Source organism: Pelobates fuscus, chromosome 1 (genome assembly GCF_036172605.1).
Source record: "Pelobates fuscus isolate aPelFus1 chromosome 1, aPelFus1.pri, whole genome shotgun sequence".
Taxonomy (NCBI): Eukaryota; Metazoa; Chordata; class Amphibia; order Anura; family Pelobatidae; genus Pelobates; species Pelobates fuscus.
This window is the reverse complement of record NC_086317.1, coordinates 69,290,540-69,313,514: the sequence shown is the minus strand read 5'-3', so window position 1 is coordinate 69,313,514 and position 22,975 is coordinate 69,290,540. Positions and strand designations below refer to the sequence as shown.

The window sequence follows — 22,975 nt, the reverse complement described above, 5'->3', positions numbered from 1 at the left end:
GAATTAAACAGCTAGGTAGTGAAGGAGTTAAAGCAGGCGTTGCTCTACATGCTGTACACAAACACTTTCAATGGTTGGGTTTTGTTTTTTTTATGGTCTACATGTACAGTATATATGTATGCTTAAAATATTAATGGAGTTATTTACTAAACGCAGAGTTGTAAAGAATTGGTAAAGTGAAATGTAAGCCTGTAAAATTGCACCTATCACGCCTAGCATTGCATGGTGTTACTTTAAGAGCACGTGTCATATACACTCTGTGATAGCCAGCAAATTAATAGATAAAAAATCTTCAGTTTACGCATTTCGAACATTCTAGGGGCTTTACTGCTATATCTGCATCTTAAAGTACTGTGATCCACCGCACACAAGCAGGTGCCTTACTTTCAAAGGGCCCATTGTATATAGGCGCACTATAAATTTCAGTGTGTCCATGTGTTAATTCTCCACAATTCCTGTTTTGGTAAATAACCCGGTTAGAGTTGATCACTGGAGCCATTTGCAACATTGTTGTTGCATTTCCAAGGCTGTAAGATCTACAATTTTACAAGAGACGTGGTCTTTTTCACTAAACCATTAAAGGTCAGAAACCGACCAGACAATTTCACATTTTAGACTAAAATATATGCACGGATTAATTCCTGACCATTCACAATTTACTGAGAAAAATCCTCAGATTTTCCATTGAAATTAAAAAAACATTTAAATGAAAACGGCTACTTCAGATGGAGTGTTTATATATATATATAAAGGCAGTTATATATTTGTTATAAATATTGCCACAAAATGAGACAAAAATCATGTTAGGAAGATACAAATGTGTGAAATCATATACACAAACACAGTATCTAATATGTACAAGAGATCAAATACTTCCAAATGTTCGTTTTAGAGCAGTGATCTTTTTTGACAACGACATAAATTATGCACATTGCATTGGCTTGATGACAGGTATTACATTGTAAAAGCTCAGTGACACAGTATTCACGTCTAGTGTAATAAATAAAATATATTAAAATACATTGAGTAGGCTCTTCAAAGTAGTTCATTCAAAGGCAAAGGCAGTGATGTTGCAGTAAACAATTAGTTATAGGCAGTTTCATTGAACCTGATGGATATATAATAATGTCTCCTATAGCCAATGGGGAGCAACAGGAAGCCACATTTGGCCCTGGGGTTAAAAACCACTGTTTAGGAGTAACGGTTAAATAAGAGTGAATCTGATGAGGTTTCCACAAGTCTGACTTGAATGAAAATTGTTGTACATATCACACTTTAGTGAGGCTTCCACACTGTGCTTAATAAGCACATTTGGCACTGAATACTTTTATTGGCAATAATAAAACTCAAGTCAAACGTGAAGGGTATACAATAGCAGACGACGAGGGGAAGAACAGAGGGAGAATTCTAAGCATACAAAGTACACCATTGAGATTTTTTGCAGGCTGTGATAGCCTGCATATAAAGTCTGGTGTAACTGAATGAACGGTTTGTGTGTATTATAACAGATATTTTATTTATATTGTGGTGGAAATTAAACATTCCCCAAAAATTCAAATAGTGTAAAATTGCATAAAATAGACAACACTCTATACACAAACTTGTTGGGGTTTTTTTTTATGTCCACAGTGAATGTGCTAGCAATGCATGTCGTGCTTCTAATAAATGTTACTGTAGTCTTTTTTACAGAAAAAAAAACAAAAAACTTGTTAGTGATGCGGTTAATGTTTATGTAAAGAAGTCAGTTGTCGCTCAAATTCAGTTAGTACTCTAATCAGTATGGAAAGTGAATCCATACTGATCAAAATGTCCATTTGGTCACTGATTTGAGCGACAACTGACTCATTTATCATGCATCAGTCATGGCTAACATAACTTGGCCTCCCTTTGTGATAGCCAAACAGTGACCAAATTTACGGTATTTCTTGGGCCAATGGCATATTGGTAAAGATTACCAAATTGGAGGCTCTGAAAGGTCGAGCACTCACACTGTCAGCTGCACACAAGTCTGGCCAACCATTCTGGTTATCTTCAGGTAAACATTTGTTTTAATCTATACAATTGCTAGTGCTTTTACCAGAACAATGTATTGACTGAATCTATACCTGCCTGAATGGTAACTTGTCACGATTTGAGGATGACACATTCACTTAAATTTATTTTTAGCTGAAATACTCTCATTTGTAAACTTAATGTGGTAAATAAAAGTATGCACAGTCCAAGTATTTTTATTTTTTTTTCGAATAAAAAAGATGGATTGTTTCGGCAAACCTAGTAATGTATAGATTTTAAAAACTGACAATCCAAAAGCACTGCTGACGAGTAATGTCTTCAAATGCTGTTTATATTCCACCAGATTTCAGGAGAGTTCTGTGTTTTGGGCATGTTACTGGATTCTATCAGCACCTTGCTCTGGGTTTTTCTTGTAAAAAGGATTTAGATATATATCCCTCTTCTACGGCATTTCTGCAATATTAGTATTAGGCAACAAATATACCATAACATAGCCTTTCATTGGAAGCTGCTAGTTACATAACATTTAAAAGCGTTGCCTCCCACATAAAGGAAGTATCTGAAAACATTTTAAGACCAAACATTAGCAATAAATGCAAAAATAAAAATAAAATTAGCAGCAACCAGGTTAAAGGCAGATACTGTGGTTAATGTAAGCTTATCACATTAATTCATAAAGCATAACCCTTCAGAACTCAATGGAATAATAAAAAACAACGTTAAGACAACAAGTTCTACCCATCTTCCTTCAAAGCCTTTGAGTTGCAGTCAATGAGAATAAGGTCAAGTGGTCTTCCAAACTCTGTTAAGAACTTTTACAACCTCTTCATAAATGACAAATACAATGGCAACATCTAAACAAACTCTGCCCAAGCGTGGGACTGTCCCCTTGTAGAACCTGTGGGGAGGGGGGAAACACAAACATCTCAAATATAAGAATCTCTTTTTCATGAAATGAATTCAAACAGAAACAAAGTTTTTAAGATTTTTAAATGAAACTGTGTTTTAATGCAAACTATTTAAACTCTTTTAGAGTCAGCAATATGTGTAGATGTCGGTTGGATCTGATTTTGAGAGAGCCATGTGGTAACTGTTAGGTGAAGATGAAGATCAATATATGAGGGTTTATATATAAAAGTGTTGTGTTCTGAAAAGTAATCGAATGTATTAAAAAGTGGGGAAGTCTCTATGGAAACCAGTGATACCAACAGGCACACTGCATTGGTGACTCTACCCCTTTTTACATGTTCACATCACTTTACAGAACAGGCACTTTTTATAAATAAGTCTTTGTGTGTTGTGGAAAACCACAAATGTCAGTGTATAGGGAAAAATAAAATAAAAACAACACACACACAGATTTTATACTTTGGGACATAGAGGACATTAATTTAATTTGAAAGGCCTATAACAAGATATGGTGATTTTTCTTTTCTTTTCTTTTTTTTTTTTTTTTTACAAATTTTACATATTATATAGAATGCAATGAGAAAATAATAAAATAAAATAAAAACTTAAATTGCTCTTCTCGTTAGAAAACAGCATGCTAGCACTCTGTACAGAATATGCAGTGTGTTACCTAAATTGCTAGGTAATGAATAGATTTACATTTTCTGATATATTTTTTTCCTGATCTAACTTTAAGGGACACTACAGACTCCTTAATACCTTTAGCTTGTTGAAATCCTTTAAGAGTGAAGAGTGTGTCCCTTTTCTATTTTACACAAAGTGCAGATTTCAATAGAGATTTTATAAATTAACATTGTTACACCCCCATTGCTTTCAAGCAGACAACAGGTCCTGTTACTTCCCCGACCTTAGCCAGCGACTATACTCTTGCACAACATTACCACTCGAGCCTCAAAAAAGAAAAAAATAATCCATGGCCATTCAGATACTAAATCTAGCTAAAGGACTCATACCTCTATGTTAGAAATAATGCCACCTTTATCCTTAGTCTTTCAAAGAATAAGTGCAACTGGGAGATCCCAGATCTATATGTTCATATGGACACAATGGATTGTGGAAACTGGGTCAACAGATTTTCAAGTCTCACTGCTGAAGGACAGTGCCCCCCCTTCACGGGTACCCGAGTCTCATACAAGCAGGGGGTTATGGGGTGACCATTCCTCCAGGTATACTGGCCACTCATTTTGTATATGTTGGGTTGCACATCAGGATTCTCCTGCCCTACACCAACTGGCAAATGGCTGGTCAACTAATCGGTGCTACTACTAATCAGGGCCAAATATGTTCTCAGAATCCCAAATAATTTTGATTGGATGATAACACTCAGAATATTTTTGTTCCCCAAGATATTTATGACACTCTAGGGCTGTTAATCACATGCGTTTTGTGCACTTAGGTCTAGCTTGAGGTCTCTACTATCATTTATCATTTAGTGTTTGCCCATTGTAAGACTTAATATTGCATTATGACGATGTGTTAAGAACCGTTCTAAACTTCCTGTATGTGACAATATGGCACAAACCCTACAAATTTCTACTTTCTGTGCCTCTTACATTATTATTTCCATTTGAAGGTGTCTTCTAATGTAGCCATGCATGGTATGCATCCCTTCACTCAAACCAGCATTCTTGTTAAGCCTTTCATTGATATACTAGAGACCTGATAGTCTCATGATGTTTTTCTTTTGAATTTACTTACTAGTAAATTATTTTAAAAAATAAAATAAAAATAAAAAAGACATACAACAGAAAGTAAATTAAGCCACAGCAAATAGAGGGGTCACTTACGCTAATGGTCCCTCGTTGCGCAGTATTTGGTTGGCACAGTCAAGCGTGCTTTTATATTTATGAGATTCCAACCCCTAAGGATAAAAAAAAATAATACAGCAATCATTAAAGTGTGAGACATAGGAGTTTATTCATTAACGTTCGAAATGGCACTAACTGGGCTAATTGATCGGTGAAGTAGGCTTCTTAGAGAAAGAAACCCAAATCAACTATTCAACAGATCCATCCTGGTTGCAAAGTCACCTAATGCAGCTTGTATTCCGTAAGTCAGTAATAATCGGGCATATTTTGAAAAATATTCAATTTGCTATTACAAGTTCAAAAAAAAAACCCCTGCCTATTACTAAGGTACAATCTGTGCCCAACTGTTAAAAGCAAGCCAGATCAATTTGCAATGTGTGTAATACATGTTTTTGTAACCCCCAACGTGGACATAGTAATATATAACAAAACAACTTAGCAACCATTGCAGATATCAAAGAGAAGATAAAGGTCTGTGACCAAAAAAAATGAATAAACCAGTGGTGATGCATAAGGGTATTATTTAACCATTATTCACAATTTTCTACCATTTAATAATATTTTAGAATTAGATATTATATATTTCAAGTTTGCTATACAATAAAGTTATTCAATAGCAGACACATATTGCATATGCACTTTCTGCACTTTAATATTATTGCACTATTTGTTTATTTTTTATTTATTTTTTTTGCTTAGCAAATGTGCCATGGAATTAAATGGGAAATTAATGGAGCAATGTGTGTAGAGGAAATATTGATAGTCTTTCTGTGAACACAGCGTTCAATTAAACTGCAATTTGAATCAATTGTAAAAATGATAATACAAACTTATTTGCATGAATTTAGGTCAATATCTAAATAAATAAATAAATAAATGTTTCCGTTACCTGCATCCGGGTTTTGATAACATCTAATGGAGTGTTTCCAAATACACTAGCTGCCCCAGCTGTGGCACCAAAGATTCCAGTGATAAATGGATTCATTTCTCTTTGTGGATCATCACCTAAAAGTAAATTAAATAGTGTCCAAGAAAAGCCAGCTGCTTGGTCTCCCCAAATCCAGAATTATGTGAAGACACCAGACGCATCTCAAGAATGTCAGAACTGCTCTGAGCAGGAGCCTGTGTTCATGGCTGCTAACGTGATTGGGTATCTGGTTAGACTTTCTACTGCTAATTACTTACTGCTAGGAGTTTTCTATGCAGATACCGTTTGTACTCGGTTTCTGTATTATCTCTCTGTTTGTATTCAAACTGAGGTTTAGTTTCATTAAGAAAAAGGGATAGTGCATCTCCACTTTATGAATAATTCCCATTTCACTGTTAGTGGCTTCTATTTGTAGGAAATAGAAAACTAGATTAATTGTTTTGCCCAGCATCCCACTCATCCCATTAGAACTTACCTAAATACCAGTTACGAAGACTGGTCATGACAAAAAAGCGAATGGCCTGGTTGGATCCCTGCTTGAGAACAGTAGCAGTAAGTCCTTGGTACGTCCCTCGCAGACCTGCAGAGTGACAATGATATATGCATTTAAAGTGACGATCACTAAATAAGCCCAGCTGTTTTCACACTGCCTGATTCAGAAAGTCAGATTAACTTTACAGCCAAAAGTGGAACTTCTTAATAGTAGAAAACACCCAAACATTTTTAATTAATCAAAACAGCTTTACTGTTTGAACCCCATCCCAGAGCCATGGGGAGAGGAGGTTAGGTGGACAGTTATGCAGGTTAACCTCTCACCCTACACATATAGGTAAAGGGGTGGGGACCACTGGACAAGTTACCCAATGTATGATCAAAGACTCAGGATTTACTTTCATTGGTATGGCTGAGTATTATTACGGGTATCTCAACATCAAGAAAAAAAAGTGTTTTAATAAAACACTGTTTGTGTAACCCTTACTATCCTGGTCCCCTCCCCCCTACATAAAATTACACAAAATACCAGCAATCTGTGCTGAAGCCAAGTTCTCCCTGCAGGCCCATCATCCTCTAATGACGTCTCTCTATCTCACTGCAGAGGGAGGGTTGTCAGTGCAGACAGGCTTATTGGAGACTTCGGTGGCAAATGCCATTGGTTTCCTGTTGCCAGCATGCTGACGACAGACATTCAACATGCACAGAATTGAAATTAGCCAGCTCAGAACTCTTGTTTCATCGGAGGTGGAGTACACCACTGGCAGCAAAGCAAAACATATATCTGTATGTGCAACGTTTCATAGTAAAATGCTTCACGTGCAAACTACAGGCACCGTGACCACTTCAAATCACTGATGTAGTGATGGTGCTTGAAGTAACACAATCAAACAATTTTTTTTCAAATTAGGCCAAAATTAAATGGGACAATAATAAAAGTCAGTTGAACCAAAGAAGGGTAAAAAAAATCTGGATAAACTATTTCCAGGGCTCATTCCTGCTTTTTACATTTAGTGTTCTTACATTATTCACAAAGGTCAACAGTACCATCTAGTGGACAGATAGATAAAGAGAGGAGAAGTGTGTTTTATTTCACCCAGAAAACAGCATCTTTTATTACAATTCTTTTGTGAAATGTATAATCTATCCAGCATAATTCCATACATAACAAAAAGTATCAATACTTCTCACTTTCTTCACAAGATGTTTTAGTATTGTTTTCCAGGTCCCCTATTGTACAGGGTGGCCCATAAGTCCCTACCCATCCATATATCTTATGTATCCAGTGTATCTGTGTGCTGGATGGGTAGGGATGTATGGGCCACCCTGTTCATGGGAGTGGGTGGAGAGGCTAGAACCCCTTGTCCCTAGAATCTCTAGACTAGAGGAAACTGCAGAGTACACTGAGCCAGCAGGGGGCACTGCAACACATACTTACTCACCCTGTTCTCGAATAATCTCCCGCACGCCATGAAAGAAACCCCGATATTTTGGTGCTGATGAAGCCTGGTCATGGATGAACTTAACCTAAAAAAGCAGGAAAAACCAAAACAATAAGTTGTTGAAAATATATATGTTTGAAAATGAACAACTCAATGGACCAGAGTCTTTTTTTTTTTCAACCTAGATTGCTGTACTGATTGCCTCCCATCTATGTACATTGGGAACTCAGATGCTGCAATCAGAGATCGAGCTGGACTGCTGGGAAGCAATCGGCCTGCACAGAGGAGAAGATTATCAGCGTTACTTACTAAAGTGAGACTTCAAAGTGATAATTTCATATTTAAGGCCAGAGTAGTCGAACTGACAGCACAGCTAACTTATAGAATGTTTTCTGATTTTAACCTGAAATTTGAAATTCCCTTCCAATTCTTTTAGAATTTTCACTTTAGTGAATAACCCTGAATATAAGAACTAATTGTCTGCCTTTCTATTTTTATATATTTTTTTTATTTACATTTTTGTAATAACCTTTGAATAATTGCAATCCCTTTTACCAGCCTCTAAATTATTTATTTATTTATAAAATATTTTACCAGGAAAGATACATTGAGATTTCTCTCGTTTTCAAGTATGTCCTGGGTACACAAATCATTGCATTGTTACAGTTAGAGTACAATAAAATACAAATACAATATTAATATACAATATATACAAAATTTAACATAGAACAGGTAGGAAATATATAATCAACAATGACAGGTACATTCTGTTTTCAAGTATGTAGAGAGGGATCTCTTAAAGGACTTTAAGCGTAGGGAAGATTTTAATTTGTGCGGGAGGTCGTTAAATCATCACTGCATGTGGCAGCATCCATCTCTGTGTGTGTGACGGGGATTACAAGCAAATAGCGGCAAGGTAAGTGCGCTGCCTGCTCTTTGTACAGCCTCTAAATAACACGTAAGTAATGTTTCTCATATAGAACCTTTACTCTGCTCGGACTGGATCTCAGCCAGCTGCGAATACAGAAGCTGGTTTGATCTAAAGTGAAACAGACGAGACCTAAGGGACTGCTAGTCAGAAGAAACCGAAAGATAACGAGTTATTCACACAAAAACTGAACAAATGTTTAGTTAAAAAAATAAAGAGGAGTTTTGGGTCACATCTGACAAATAGAAATCCTTTAAAAGACAAACATACTTTATTCATTTTTCCCCAATCAGCCTTTCTTTCTTCTACATCTACATTCTCTGTTTTTTTATTTCTATAGTTATTGAAAATAGTTAGCACTGCCAAACCCCAGTTCATCACTTCAAACACTAACCACTCACTATCCTGTACCATCTTCTAACTATTAGATTACTAACATTATAACTCCCATTAATCTCAGGTGCAGCAAAAAGTGGACGAAGCCCACTGGTGTTTTTGACTAGAGTTCATCTTATCCCCTAGGTTTCCTCACCATGCTGCAGTGGACAGAACTTTGGTACCTTAAAGGGTTACTTCAAACACCATAATCACTGCTGATATTAGAAGTGGTCATAATGGCAGGGATTTGTATATGCAGCTTTTCTGCTTGAAATTATATACATACAGAGACACGTTTGTACTATTGTGCCAGGGGCTATTTGCAGCCCGGCAAACAAGGTTTAGGAGAGAGCTCCGGGATGCCTAATGTGAATTATGCTTTAAATGCATCTGTCTTCAGCACACATAAACGTCTCCATTGCAGGCAGCACTATGAGTGCACATTCAAGGGAAAGCCCTGGTCTCCCCTCCCACCATGCACTTCATGCATTGCCACTTAATCCTTTTGATTTTTTTTTAAGTGGAAGACCTATGCAGTAATGTACAATAACATGTGCTAAATTAAAAAAAAATAAACGATTATTTCAAAGTGATTAGAATAGCCATGTAAATATTCCCCACCCATAGTACCACAGACATTCACCCTTGATTTGGGTACTGTTGGTTGGGTGACATTTTTCATTCACTGCAATTCATTTACACAAAAACTCAAACAGACAAATGTATACATACCTTGATAGTTTCCATAGGACAGACAATCAGAACCGCCTCTGCAACACCAGCTCCCAAGCCGCACAGCACACTCGCCTTGGCATCCAGTTTCCCAGTTGTGCTCCGAGCAAAATTGCTAAGGAACTCAAACATACCAAACCTAAATAGAAGAGATAGGTTTATTGTGAACTCATGGGAATTACAGGCTGGTTTTTGAAACTGTGACACTGCACGTATTGGTAGCCAAATATTATTTATATTTAAATGAGAATGCAGCAATCAACATAACAGATTCTTCGTAAATACATTAATCATGATCTCATCATTGTGTTCATGGTTTTCATATTACTGTACTGATATTCTGCCTTCTGGTCCTAGCGCCATATCTTTAAGACATCAGCCCCTCATCTTTGCCTAATACGCGCCCATGTCATGACGCAGATAGAGTCGACTGAAGTAATTTATAACAGTTCTAAAATCTCACGTGATTGGTAGTTTATAAAATAAGCCATTATATATGTTATACATTAATATTAAAAAAAAAAGAAACCTAAGCTGTCAATTTTTTTTTCCTTTTGACATCGCCAGCTGGTGGAAAATATATTCATGTGCTCAGCTCAGACAGCGAGTATTATGCCAGGCATGCTGTCTGCTTAAAATATATTCAAGTAGAGTTATCAATGGTGCACCTTAAGGCACAGAGCTGGGGACAGATGACAGACACAATGTACTTTCTGGTTCAGTGACTTCAATACTGGAATATTTATTTTATTGTTACGGTTAAATCGTGGAGGTGTCTTGGCTTTCTGGAACTTCCTTTCCCATAATTCAGCGGCAAGACCACAACAGAATATACTTTATCTCTATAATATTATAGTACTTAAATTCAAACAGCTAAAAAGAGTACAAGGACCAGGAGAGGCCTTACCAAACATTTGTATGTCATACAGTTAATAACAGTTAATGGTAGATCAATAGGATTATTAAAAAAATAAATAAATAAAAAACACCAATATAGCCCTTCTACTCTATGTACATAAATTTGGATGCCAAAAAAGGGGTACATCCATGTAAGCGTATACAATCTATGATCATATACCAAAACTAAATTTTGATTATTTATGCCTAAGGCTACGATTTAATATTTTTGGATAGGCTTCTCAAGTTACTTAATAATTTTGGATAAACTTTTACAATATATATTTTTTTTAAATATTAAATTGTAAAAAAGATATAACCTAAAAATATATTGAGATATTAAATTATATTTCAGAATATTTAAGGGACACTGGAGGCACGCGATCACTACCGTCAATGAAGTGGACTGGTTGCCTTTTTAGTCCTGCCATTGTCCAGGACTATCCCCGTCTCTAGTGACTGTACCTCAGACAGCCACAAGGTGGGGCCTCCTCCATGATGTCATTGAAGTATAACTTTTATGTTTACATTTTATAAAACTCGAGGGGGAGGGACACTAGGGGCTGAAACACTGTGATTATAGTTTAAATCGGATTTAAAAATTTATCAAAAAATATTAAATAATTTGAAAAAAGCTTTTTCATTAAACATTTTTAAAAAAACTATTAAATGAACGTGGGTTTAGATGGTAGTTAAAAGTTGGCTGAGTGCACTGAATTCTGCAAGCAGTGCCAATTGGTCTCAGCAGCACCCTTATAATGTACATATATTCATGTAAATGTATATGTAAACACAAACATATACACACACTTAACTGCTATTGTTAGAAATGCTCATTCCATTAACAGACATAAATTTGTGTATCAATAAATACATTAAATATGTTATACTATCACTGTTAACTCTGACAAAATAATATTGTTGTCATATTGTTACCTTACAGCCGATTTGGGAATGGAGCCATAGACTAGGGAGCTGAGTCCTCGATATAAACCTTTCACTCCATGGTCCTGCACTGTCAGTTTGACACAATGTCCTATGGAATGAGATTGAAGATTAAAGGGACCATACAAGCGATACTTTTCCATTCCGGGTGTTCAATGTATACTGTGACTGGATTTAAAGCAGCATTACCTGTTGAGAACCTAAAGAGATATTATCTATTTTTTTTTAAAGTGCTAGCACAACCACCACGATCATTTCAGTGATTTGAAGTGGTCATGGTGGCAGCTTAAAACACTGCACATACAGAGATATTTTTAATATCTAGTTGCACTGTTGCACCCCCAGCATACATGACATTTGCAGCCCGCCTAACATCAGTTCTGTGCATATTTTACATCTGTTGTCAGCGTGCATAGAAAGCTAACAACAGAAGTAAAAATCTTCCCTTTGCAGGCAGAGCTGCCTCCCATCTATTCAAAACATAGGAGACACCCCTCCTCATGCCCCCTATGTCAGCAAGTATGTGTGTGTGTCTGTCAGTGTGTCTGTATGTGTGTGTCTGTCTGTCTGTGTCTGTCTGTGTGTGTGTCTGTCAGTGTGTCTGTATGTGTGTGTCTGTCAGTGAGTTTGTGTGTATGTCTGTAAGTGTGTGTGTGTTTCTGTAAGTGTATGTGAGTGTGTCTCTGTCAGTGAGTATGTGTGTGTGTCTGTCAGTGAATATGTGTATGTGTCAGCGGGAGGATCAGATTTGGCACAGGGTGGTAGAGGGGGGTGCTGTGGTTTAGTAGAGGGGGGGCTGGGATTTAGAAGAGGGGAGTCATGTGGTTTAGTAGAGAGGGATGCTGTTTTGTTTTTTTTAAATACTTTTTAAAATAAACCTACGTTTCTATGAAAATTCACGGTATTTATTTTTTTTGCGGCCCACATAAACTTTAACCTTGTTTATGTGGCCCGATCCAGACTTTGAGTTTGACGTGCTTGCACTACAGTGTAGTAAACCTGTTAGCTTACAGATGTTTAATATACGTGCATAGATATACAAACATATAGAAAAAGTGTTATGTTTGTGGATTTAATGAGACATTTATTATCATTAACATACCATTTGGGTAAAGAGCAAAATGCTTGAATTATTTTGACGCAGATTTTGCACAAATAAATGGACTAGGTATATTGCATGTGCTTCTCTTACCTATGCCCTGATAACGAGGGGGGTTGGCTCGTTCATCTAGCTGAAGTTGGGTTTTGACGTACTCTGTGGGGAAGGTGATACAAATCTCAATGCCACCAGCAATGCCACCTGCAGGACACAATATATGTCAGCCAGAGGAATAACTATCAAGCAAAGAAAAAAAGCAGAAAATCAACTCTTTCCGTAGTACCTGTGCCTTATACAGTAATGCAACACATTCTAATCACATAACTCCAGTGCAGTGCCACAATGTCCTGAGCGCAGTGGGTGTTACAGTACTTTAACACCCAATTTAGGTCACTCCTGCTTTCCTTCAGCATCTGCTTTGATTTGACCTGCTTAAAAGACACTTCCCCAAGCAGGGTAAATATGAGATTGACATTGGCTACACTGCCAATGCTTCAGATCAGTCGCTCCATTCCAATACTATGTTTGTTGTGCTTACAGAGTATTAGGAAGTATACTGATAACCTTTGTACATCTACTTATCATGTACTTCTCATATATTACATCTGATGTGTGTACTGTCTCCATTGCTCTTCTCAAAAATAAAGGAAAAAAATATGTGATTTTCTAAGTAGCTTCCTTCCTTCATACCTTCAGAGAAGGTAAAGTTACTGTTTACATTTCCTGATAACATTTAGTAATTTCCCGCATGGATTATTGTAACCCTCGCCTAATTGGTCTTTCGAAAAGCCATATTGCCCCACTACAGTCTGTAATAAATGCTGTCGCCAGATTGATATTCCTCTCTAGTTGGTCCTCTCACACCTCACCCCTCTGTCAGTCCTTACATTGGCTTCCTGTATCCTATAGGAGTCAATTCAAAGTGCTAACCCACACCTATATAGCACTGAACGATTCTAGCCCCTTTTATATCTCTTCACAGATCCATAGGTATGCCCCTTATCGGTCTCTCCGCTCTGCCCATGACCTTCTCCTATCCGCTACTCACACCCGTACGGCAAACTCATGCCTACAGGACTTCTCGCGGGCGGCTTCCTTCCTATGGAATAGCCTGCCTACCTCCATCAGACTCTCCCTTAGTCTTCAATTATTTAAGAAGCGCCTTAAAACCCATCTCTTTAGGGCAGAACTCTACTCTCTCCTCCAGCTCTGCTTCACTCCCACCTTATTTGATTGCTATTTCCTGTCCTAATGTGTTTTATACCCCATCTCCTATAGACTGTAAGCTCCTTTGAGCAGGGTCCTCTTTTTCTTGTAATTGTCCTATTTATAGTTAAATCCCGCCTCTAATAATATTGTAAAGCGCTATGGAATATGTTGGCCCTATATAAATGACAATAATAATAATAATAATTATCCAACGGTTTGCTACAAATCTTTATTTACATTTATTTCTTTTATATATATATATATATATATATATATATATATATATATAAATCTTTTTTTGACAAATGATTACCATAAGGTATATATGTACTTTTAAAAAGGAAACGTGGTGCGCAGAAACATGTCAGGTGACATCTTAATATTTATAATCTATGTGCTATTACACAACAGGTCCATAATCCATAAATGTTTTTAATTTTCAGTAACCTTGCTGGATATGAAGGTAATATAGTCTTTTTGATACGGAAGATGGGTTGCAAAAACATATTCATTATTTTTCTTACTACTTACACTGTGCCAATATGGCTCTATGCCTGGAATGTTAAATGGCTAGGAGAAGGTGAATTATGGATGAATCATACAGGATGACGTGTACTTTTGATGAAGAATGGACATTGGCAAACATATATTCCAAGTAATCAATTTTGCTGTAATATACAAAACCACTCAAGCAAAATTAAAGGTTTACAGTGTTACAGGTGCTCTGTCAAATCTTCCAGTTAGTACTCATTGTAGAAAAACATAAGTAAAAAAATGATTCACATGTATAATTAAAAATAAATAAATAAATAAACGTCACAGGTACATTAAATACCGTATGTCAAATGTAATGGATCTGCTTGATCATAAGCTTGACAAAGACGCATAACCTGTCAAAACATTGTCAGGCCTTTCTTCCCAATGGTATAAACACCAATAGCAACTTTACACAGTGTTGAGGAGTTTAATAACAAGTCTCTACAGTGGGAGAACCAAGAACAGACATTTTAGCTATATTGGCAACAACACTAATTTGAAGTGGCATTTCTGACCCCCACTAGCTATTTATAGACGATAGCTATGACATTAGAAGGTACCATGCAGTGCCTAAGAGGGACCAAAGACAAAGCAATAAATGGCAACAGTTTCCTATAGGTATAAAACAAACAACATAGCTTATGAGAGACTAATAATTGAATGTAATTCCAGCAGAACATATAGGTGGCTTACAAATTTTTGTCCTTAAAGGACAACAGTCACTTCAAAAATATTTTTAATCAAGTATTGATAGGAAATGTATCTTTTTGAAATGAAGTATATGCTAAAAAATAAGACAACACATTCTTAGTACAGATATTCCTCACTTAACAACTTACCTGTTTACAGAGTGCTCGGACACATGGCTAGCTCTCTAGCGCGGGGAATCCCCTGAATCTGAGTCTCTGGAATTCCCATGAACAAAGATTAAAGGGATTCCCTGCGCTAGTGAGCTGGTCTATGTTCAGGGGAATTCCCCAAATATAGATCTGCTCTCTAACACATGCAAAACTTGGTCGTTGCGCTGGTTTGAGCCATCTTCGCTTATCGGCCAATTTGTTTTACCACCTAGTCGTAGGAACGTAGCTCAGTCGGTTAGTGAGGAGTGCCTGTATATGATAGGATATTTCAATCATATACCTATATCTTGGGTGAGACAGTGTTTAAAACTCGCTTTTAGACTTTATGATCACAGAGGCAGGGAAGACCATAGAGACTAAATTTAAGAACCTTGCAGTTTTATATATATATGAGATGTCTAGACTTCTGAGCCTTTTATAAAAAACACTGCCCCTATTTAAGGAGATGCCCAACAGCCTGGGTCCAAAAGGGCTCGTAGTCGTTAATCACATAAGGGAATAACAGATTACTGTGTAAAGGAGGCATGAGGTCTCATAGCCCAAAGCCACACCCCCACCAAACATGTATGTCTCTACCCACTGCGCTCACATTAATTAATAGAGAGGGGTTCGATAACTTTAAAAAAAAAAAATGTAAACCTGCAAAATAAAAAACTTTCCTACAATCTTCTTTCTTTGACCAAAATGGCCCAAAAAAGTATTATTAACCCACCAAGACTATTAAACTAAAACAAAAATCCCAAATCTCTCTCAATATAAAACTCAGTCTGCAATGAAGGGCTCTATGCAGAATGAGCTCTGAAAGCCGGGAAAGGATTTAACAGAGACCTCTTCCCCATCATTCAGAGCTTTTGTGATTGGTGCTTTAATTATGCTTTTTTTTGAGAGAGGAAAGACATGCCTGGGAATTTTTATTATTAATGTGTATATCCACTACAATTCATGGTGTAGTGATTAAACACCTAGTGAGTTGACCAGCAACTTGCAAATTGTAAGCCTAGCTAAAAAAAAAACTAAATGGAAAAAATATAATAAAATAGCTATTTTAGACTGAAATGTGCAAGTCAACTGATTATTTTAATATATATATATATATATATATATATATATATATATATATATATATATATGCACATTTATAAATACAATAGCATGCATTCTGTTGCTATTTGTATATCAATCTTGTGTAAACAAACTTCAATCTATGTGGAAGAGATAATCCCATTTGAGTTAATCCAGTTTTGTAGAAAGCTAATTTAAAAGAAAGCCCATTTGACAGAGAGCCAAACATCTGTCAATGTATGAGCTTGCTATCAGATACATAGACATGCAGTTAGCAAAATGATTCATAGGCACACAAAGTAGGAACCACAGGCTGCTAGCCATATAATATATGAACTGACAGACTGAAAAAATCACTCTGGGTCTTCTGATTAAACATAAAACTGGTGTATAACTTTACTTTATCCAAAAGGTATCCACGATAAACTGGAATCGCTATTTTCCACTATAGTCCCTTAGATTGTAAGCTCACGGGCAGGGTCCTCTACCTGTTGTATCGGTCTGTTATTATTGTGTTTGTCTTTTTCCCAATTGTACAGCGCTGCGGAATTTCTTGGCGCTTTATAATTGCCAGTAATAATAATAATAATAATAGTCACCAAAACAACTTTAGCTTAATGAGGCAGTTTTGGTTTATAGATCATGCTACAGCAGTCTCACTGTATCATTCTCTGCCATTTAAGATTTAAATCACTTTGCTTATGCAGCCTCAGACACACCTCCATGCATGTGACTTGCACAGCCTTCCTAAACAATTCCTGCAAAGAGTCACCTAATGTTTACATTTCTTTTGTTGCAAATTCTGTTTAATTTAGAATTTGTATTTCCTGCTCTGTTAATAGCTTGTTAAGACCCTGTTTACAAATTACAGAGTAGGAGATAAAAACTTTCAAAGTAAGTTAACATCTGGTTGAAAATGAAACCATTTATTTTTCACGCAGACTGTGTCAGTGGCTAGGCCTGCATAAACAGAAGCAAAAGTGATGTAACTCCTAGATGGCAGACAATTAAGCAGTGAGACTACAGCGGCATGATCTATACACCCAAACTGCTTCACTAAAGAAGCACTAGTGTACAAACGTGTAAAAAAACACTGTTTAGGTGGTTAGAAAGGTGATTTACTTACCTTATTACAGTGCTGCATGGGATTCCTCACGTCTGGTCCCGCCCCGAGTCGCCTCCTTGGTTGACATCACCAAAATTGATGATTTCAGCTAATTCAATGTCTTCAAATAGGAAAGCATTAGGAAGAAAATCAGCATCTCCTCATAGAGATGAGCTGCTGAACGGCAGTGCTGCACGCTGTGCTGAACTGCCCCAGGAAGCACCTCTAGTGGTCGTCTGAAGAGTAGCCACTAGAGGTGTTCCTAGGCAGTAATGTAAACACTGTGTTTTCATAAACCCATTAACGCCGTTACGGCATTCTATGCCGTCCCGCATTTAGTGGGCTTATAAGCCGTTGCGGCGGCATAGAACGCCGTAAAGGCTATGAGACCTGGAGCGCCAGGGATACTTACCTACCCGGCGCTCCGCTTCGGGAGGACTGCCTCACAGCCCAGGCAGCCCTCTCACGGCAAAAGAAGCCCCCGGGGGCCATGTGATCGCTCTCAAAGAGCGATCACATGGCCCCCTATAGCTGGCTGTGGATCTGCCAGCAGGGGGACTGTCTGAAATGTCAGACAGTCCCCCTCCTGGTGGGATCTGTAAAAAAAAAAAATACTAGACATGTTATAAAATTAAAACAAATGTATTTATATATATATATATATATATATATATATAATGTATGTATATATATTATATATATAATATATATACATATTATATATATTTAACGTCATTCATAGTGTATTTTAATACTAATATAAGTACATATATTAGTATTAAAATACACTTAGAATTACGTTACATAATGTGCGTTTAATAAAAACATGGCAACATTTCATTCTTTGTGTGTTATTAGTTTAAGCAGACTGTGATTGTCTATTGTTGTGACTTAGATGATGATCAGATCACATTTTATGACCAATTTGTGCAGAAATCCATACCATTCCAAATGGTTCACATACTTTTTCTTGCAACTGTATATTGATTTGTCATTCTTTTAGCTTCACACAGCTTTTACATTTAACACATTGCTTTGGTTGCCATGGGTATGGAGACACAGGGTTTTGCGTCATCAGGGTGCATCCTACATAGTACACGGGCGGTACAACACGTGTTTAGATATTTATGTTTGATTTTGAGAAAGGACCAAATAGAGGCCAAAACATTGGTCACTAATGTAACAACCTCGAAAGAAAAGCAGTTTTTTAATAAAAGAGAAAGATTCAGTTTCGATTAAAAAGTCCTATGAGTGCTCCTTGTTTTTATATGCATTGCTATATACACACACACACACACACACATTGAGACCATTTTGTTACTTTTTACTTTCCTGCCATAAGTGCTCAGTGTAGCTTAAAATCTAAAACACTTCGACATATCCTGGCCGTTGCATACAGCAGTGGTACTTTGCAAAGTCAGTGTTTGTTTCCATTCAGTTTGGAAGAACATAACTAGCTTGTTTGACATTGACTCGATCACTCGGCTTGCACACACCTGTCCATGACATGTGAGTTGAAATACAACACGCACTGTGCTATACAGTCTTTTGACCGTCATTGCTTGGCATGTTGTTGCGATCCACTAATGTTTCAAAACATCTGAACTTGGTGCCATGGCATTTCTACAGTAATTAGAGTCTTGACAAAGATCACACTGCAGGGAAATTTTGCTGGTATTATATACTCATATAATAGCTTATATATATATATATATATATATATATATATATATATATATATATATGTTTGTTTTGTTTTTTTATGAATTTGTATTTTTATTTAATTAAGCAGTATATCTGTCTGCATTGCCAAAACACATACAATGTTTACAGTCAAGTTAGATGCTCTATTATGCATAAGGACTGTTAATTTTTTTCAGATGTTGGATTCAGGTTAAGAGGGAGAAGTTATGAAAACCGTCACCAGTGAAGTTGAGTTTTGGAACACAGTAGGTTGCTTTATTTAGTGGTTATGGTGCAAGGAGTCTCCTGGAGTCCACACCAATATATGTAGTCAAACTATTTTTGAACCACTTCCAACAATGGAGAGCCAGAGGTTCCAAAGTAGGGCTTAGCTCATTGGCTCAGAGTGATCAGCTGACACTATCAGTCAATGAGCTAAACACTTAGTTGGAGGAGCAAACTACCAGCTATGCCGCATTAGTAGTGGAGATGGGGTGGGGCACACGGATGGGGTGCCAGGGCACTTTTGGTGACGTGGGGTGCCAGGGCACTCTTGGTGCCACATCCACTACAGTGAGATGTTTTTATGGTGCTTGGAGTATTTCAGATTGAAGTCTGCAAGGTGAATGGTTCATCTCCCCTCCCTCTTTCAGTTAAGCCCTCTCTGTCTTCCAATACCCTTCATATAAGCCCTTTTATTTTTTTAGTATTCCCTCCATCCCACTCTCCAACCCCACTCCTTCCTACCAACTCAGAGCATGCACATGCGCTCTAAACTGCTGAAATGGTCCAATCAAATGCTTTGAAGCATTTCATTGGACTTTTTAAACAACTGCAGTGACATCAAACCGAGAGTGGAGGCAACACTGGGAGCTTTGCCCAGTCCTGGATTTCAGGTAAGATTTAGTTTAATTTTATAACTTTATTTTAGGGTTATCGGGGGGCACTGAAAACCATAGTGTAAAAAAGGAAACATCATAAAAAATCCATTTTACATATACATATATATATATAGAAACTATGCAATTTCTGGCACTCTTCCCAAATAATAATACATACCAGGTGCTTCTCTGTGCAAAATACTATAAACAAAGCAAGAAATGAGAGCACTCCATGGATTTGGTAAATCAAATTACTGTATTCAAATAGCACGCAAAAAAAAAATCGACGTTTCGACCATCTAGCGGTCTTTATCAAGATTACATAATTATGTACATAATTACATAAATATATAATACAACATAATAGTAGAGGGCAGCAGAAAAGCACTCCTTTAGCATTACAAGAGTTAATTCCTGAGATTTTGGTGCCAGTGTATCCCACCGAGAAGCTCATATAACAGAGATCTTAATTTGAACACTATGGGTTGGGTGCCAGAAGGTGTTCTCCCAGTAAAAGGGATATTGAATTGGCCTGTGTATCCTCTGTATTCTAGCACCCACTGCACACAATGTAAGATTATTACCTTAAACATCTGAAACACAGGAAAGCAATGATCTTCTGATACCACGACAAATTGAGCACACATCAATAAAATAATAAAAAAAATAACTTAATATACAAGCGATGCCACATTTGTATCTATTATGAAACTTATCCAGAACAAGAACTGCATGAGAACACTGTGTATCTATAGTATGTAATGCATGTCTGGGTACTGCTATATTTAATGTAAACATTGGAGAGAGATATATAGTGCTGTCAGCTGTTGTTTTGGCTGGTATCATTATAAATGTGTAAAATGGGTGGAATGTTTGCACACTGAGTTTGCACTTTTCTAGGGCTGCAAAACACTTGTAAGAAAAGAATGCTATGCTCTCTTTGGCTATTTTATAACAATAAACCATGTAAACAAACCGCAACATAGTCTACATGTTTATAGAACAGGGAATGTTTATAGAATTGTGGGATTGATGTATGGATATAGATACTAATAGACATTTACTAATAGACTATACACAGTATAACCAGCACAGTATGTACAGTATGAGATCATGACATGCAGTCTCTATCTCTCTATCTACACGTGATTTATTCTGTATTTATTATACAGTAAACCCAGCACAGTATACACACTGTGATACCATGGCAGTCTGTCTGTCTGTCTAGCTGTCCAGTATGAGCTCACATCTTGGCAGTCTGTCTGTCTAGTAAGAGATAATGACATGTCAGTCTGCCTGTCCAGTATGACGTCATGGCAGTCAGCCTGTCAGTATGTCTGTCCAGTATGAGCTCATAGCAGTCTGTCTGTCTGTCTAGGGTGAGATCATGTCATGGCACTCTGTCTGTCTGTCCAGTATGAGCCCATGCCATAGCAATCTGTCTGTCTGTCCAGTATGAGCTCATGGCAGTCTGTCTGCCCAGTGTGAGCCCGTGGCAGTCTGTCTGTCCTGTATGAGCCCGTGGCAGTCTGTCTGTCTGTCCAGTGTGAGCCCTTGGCAGTCTGTCTGTCCGTCCAGTGTGAGCCCTTGGCAGTCTGTCTGTCCAGTATGAGCCCGTGGCAGTCTGTCTGCCCAGTGTGAGCCCATGGCAGTCTGTCTGTCCTGTATGAGCCCGTGGCAGTCTGTCTGTCTGCCCAGTGTGAGCCCATGGCAGTCTCGCTATGAGGTGTGAAGGTGTATGGTTCACCTGCCAGGATGGCTTTGCCCGGGTGGGTAACCTTTGACCGCCCTGCTGAAGCTGCAGCCGCCAGAGACCTAGTGCCCCCCCTAGGAGTGCCATGACAGCCGGGGCGCGCGGTCTCGCAGGGTCCCTCGGACACGGTGAAAGGCTGCAGGATGGATGACATCACTCGGCACAGGACAACACGGCGCTCTTAGAGAATAATAGAACGAGTCCGGAGAAGAACAGCTCCCGGCACAGCCACGCCCCCTCATTAACATCACCATTCTACAAGCAGATATTTTAGCTCGGATAACCACGCCCACTGGAACCAGACATGAATATTAAGCAAACACCCCTCCACAGTCATTGGCTGGCCACACCCCCTCACCTTGCTCCGCTAATGTATGGATTGGAAGGAATGTTTTGCAGCGTTCTGATTGGCCAGTGTCTTATAGTAGTTCTGTATTCTATATAACGGATTGCGGGCTACAAAATAAATGAGGGCGTTCTGAGCGTTCTGATTGGCTAAGAGAGATGTGTGGCGATTTTCTGATTGGTCGCCGTGACATAAGGCGAGACGGGCAGAGTAAAGCCATTATATGATTGGCAAGGAGCTGCCTTTATAATCCCAAGTGGGAGCATCACCTCATGTGGCCTTTATAGTGAGGGGATTTGGGAATGGTTCGTATAGACCGGGGGGCTTTCATTAGCTTCTGGCAGCTTCATGTGGACTGGGGCCTGGAGTCAGCAACAGCTGGAAATGCTAAGAACATAGCCACATGCTGCTCCATGATGCCCTGAATGACTGACAGCTGTATATGACAATCTTTTAGAATTATTAACAGCCATTAAAAAAAAAAAAATAGAATTGCACATGCTGTTGGTAAAGAAATGTTAGTTATCATTTTTTTGTAAAAAAAAAAAAAAAAGTATTTTAAAAGTTACATTCAATCATCTCCATCCAAGTCAACGGCGCTACTATCACCTCTACCTCACAGGCTCGCTGCCTAGGGGTTCTTCTTGATTCTGACCTCTTTTTTACTCCCCATGTCCAATCGATAGTCAAATCCTGTCGCTTCCAACTCAAGAAAATAGCGCGCATCCGCCCATATCTAACGCCGGACGCGGCTAAGATACTGGTTCATGCTGTTGAACTGGTTCTCTCTCGCCTCGACTACTGCAATCCCCTTCTCACCGGTCTTACATGTTCCCAGCTTGCACCGCTGCAATCTATCATGAATGCGGCTGCGAGGCTTATTTTCCTGTTCGGTCCCACGCCTCCAC

General features: G+C 37.9%; 1 protein-coding gene across 1 annotated transcript; it reads right to left on the bottom strand.

Annotated features, from left to right (window-relative positions):
• Positions 1 to 2,210: 2,210 nt before the first annotated feature.
• Positions 2,211 to 21,965, bottom strand: LOC134587454 (tricarboxylate transport protein, mitochondrial-like). The gene is made up of 9 exons (XM_063443830.1): positions 21,716 to 21,965; positions 12,725 to 12,832; positions 11,524 to 11,623; positions 9,691 to 9,829; positions 7,653 to 7,737; positions 6,194 to 6,298; positions 5,680 to 5,795; positions 4,770 to 4,843; positions 2,211 to 2,911 (listed from the first exon to the last, which is right to left on the bottom strand). Exons 1-9 carry the CDS (start codon positions 21,873 to 21,875, stop codon positions 2,797 to 2,799), a joined length of 1,002 nt encoding a protein of 333 aa, XP_063299900.1. The 5' UTR covers positions 21,876 to 21,965; the 3' UTR covers positions 2,211 to 2,796.
• Between the last annotated feature and the right edge of the window lie 1,010 nt (positions 21,966 to 22,975).

Bases quoted from the DNA above. Each gene is read 5' to 3' on its own strand.
- LOC134587454 (XM_063443830.1), bottom strand. From the start codon at position 21,875: ATGTCATCCATCCTGCAGCCTTTCACCGTGTCCGAGGGACCCTGCGAG. The intron at 11,624-12,724 runs GTAAGAGAAGCA...CTCATTCCATAG, and splicing joins CCCTCGTTATCAGGGCATAG to GACATTGTGTCAAACTGACA. The intron at 4,844-5,679 runs GTAACGGAAACA...TTTTATCCTTAG, and splicing joins TTATCAAAACCCGGATGCAG to GGGTTGGAATCTCATAAATA.